General features: G+C 37.9%; 1 protein-coding gene across 1 annotated transcript in view; it reads right to left on the bottom strand.

Moving 5' to 3' along the window:
- Nucleotides 1-261: 261 nt before the first annotated feature.
- Nucleotides 262-1,080, bottom strand: part of fam151a (family with sequence similarity 151 member A) — a 36,022-nt gene continuing 35,203 nt past the window's right edge. Inside the window, exon 13 of the mRNA XM_038304864.1 lies at nt 262-1,080. This exon is cut by the window's right edge and continues 257 nt beyond it. Within this exon, the coding sequence (XP_038160792.1) occupies nt 1,035-1,080 (46 nt within the window). The 3' untranslated portion in view covers nt 262-1,034.

Genomic DNA, 1,080 nt, shown 5'->3' with positions numbered 1-1,080 from the left:
ACTGTTCGATGGATGCATCGATACAAAACAATTATTATTTACACCCCTATCAGGGACCCAGACAACCGGCTGTGTTGATCGAACCAGGTACTTGCAACCTTCTCAGAGCAAGTGTACTGTTCTAGCCGCTAGGCCAACACTCCCCAATTGTTGTGCAAAAAGAAAAAAATACATACTTTAATGAAGACTGTTGGGTTTTAATCCAGAGAAATGTGAGTTTAAAAGATTAAGAGGAAATGATCAAACACAGACAGGGTTTTGGAAAGTCAACCTCTGCAAAGGGGAGAGAATCTGCAGGCTCCAACCAGCACACACTCTCTCCCAGATCCCTTCACAACAAAGCCTTTTATTAACAGTTTACAACATAATAGGGCAGGCCTTAAACAGAAGACCCAGTATTGATAATCTGGCAGGATGCAGGTCATAAGATGTGAAATGACCATCTGGTTGGATGGAAGTCGCACAACCGTGTGACTCTGCCTCATGACCTACTGGATGGAGGTCATAAAAGTTTATGACCCTTCTGATTGAATCACCGGATAGAAATGTAGCATCTTCTTTCTTTCAATGTTTCATATGTCCACACAATAATTTTATAAGTATCACTCTAACAAGGACCAAGAAAGCTTTATTCAGTTTCACTTAATCACTGATCAGTATTTTTCTGTACTAATTAATGAAAAAAAAAAAGCAAATAACTTCAGGACTTTACATTTTCAGCCTCCAGATATAGGCGCATAATGGCCTCACATCCTGGTGAAGATTCTCAGTCATCGAGGTCATAGTCATTCCAAAAAAAAAAAGAAAATTAAAAACAATCCACGGGAATTTGTTTCAAAGTTAGAGGACATTAAGATTCCCACCCAGGAAGCTTTTTCAATTCAAAATGAATAGAATTTTTTATTGAAAAAGCCTCCTGGATGCGAAGCGAAGCATCTTCAAATTTAGAAACAAAGTCCAGTGGATTGTTTTTAATTTCCTTTTTTTGGAGTGGGCCTCATATGATTGTGTTTTTCAATAATTTAGTCATTTATTTATCGGCTGCTTATCATGTAAAGATTTGTTTTTGCGTTTCCTGCT

The sequence above is a fragment of the Cyprinodon tularosa genome, unplaced genomic scaffold, assembly GCF_016077235.1.
Source record: "Cyprinodon tularosa strain WSP-4 unplaced genomic scaffold, ASM1607723v1 ctg545, whole genome shotgun sequence".
Lineage (NCBI taxonomy): Eukaryota > Metazoa > Chordata > Actinopteri > Cyprinodontiformes > Cyprinodontidae > Cyprinodon > Cyprinodon tularosa.
This window is presented reverse-complemented; position numbering and strand designations above follow the sequence as displayed.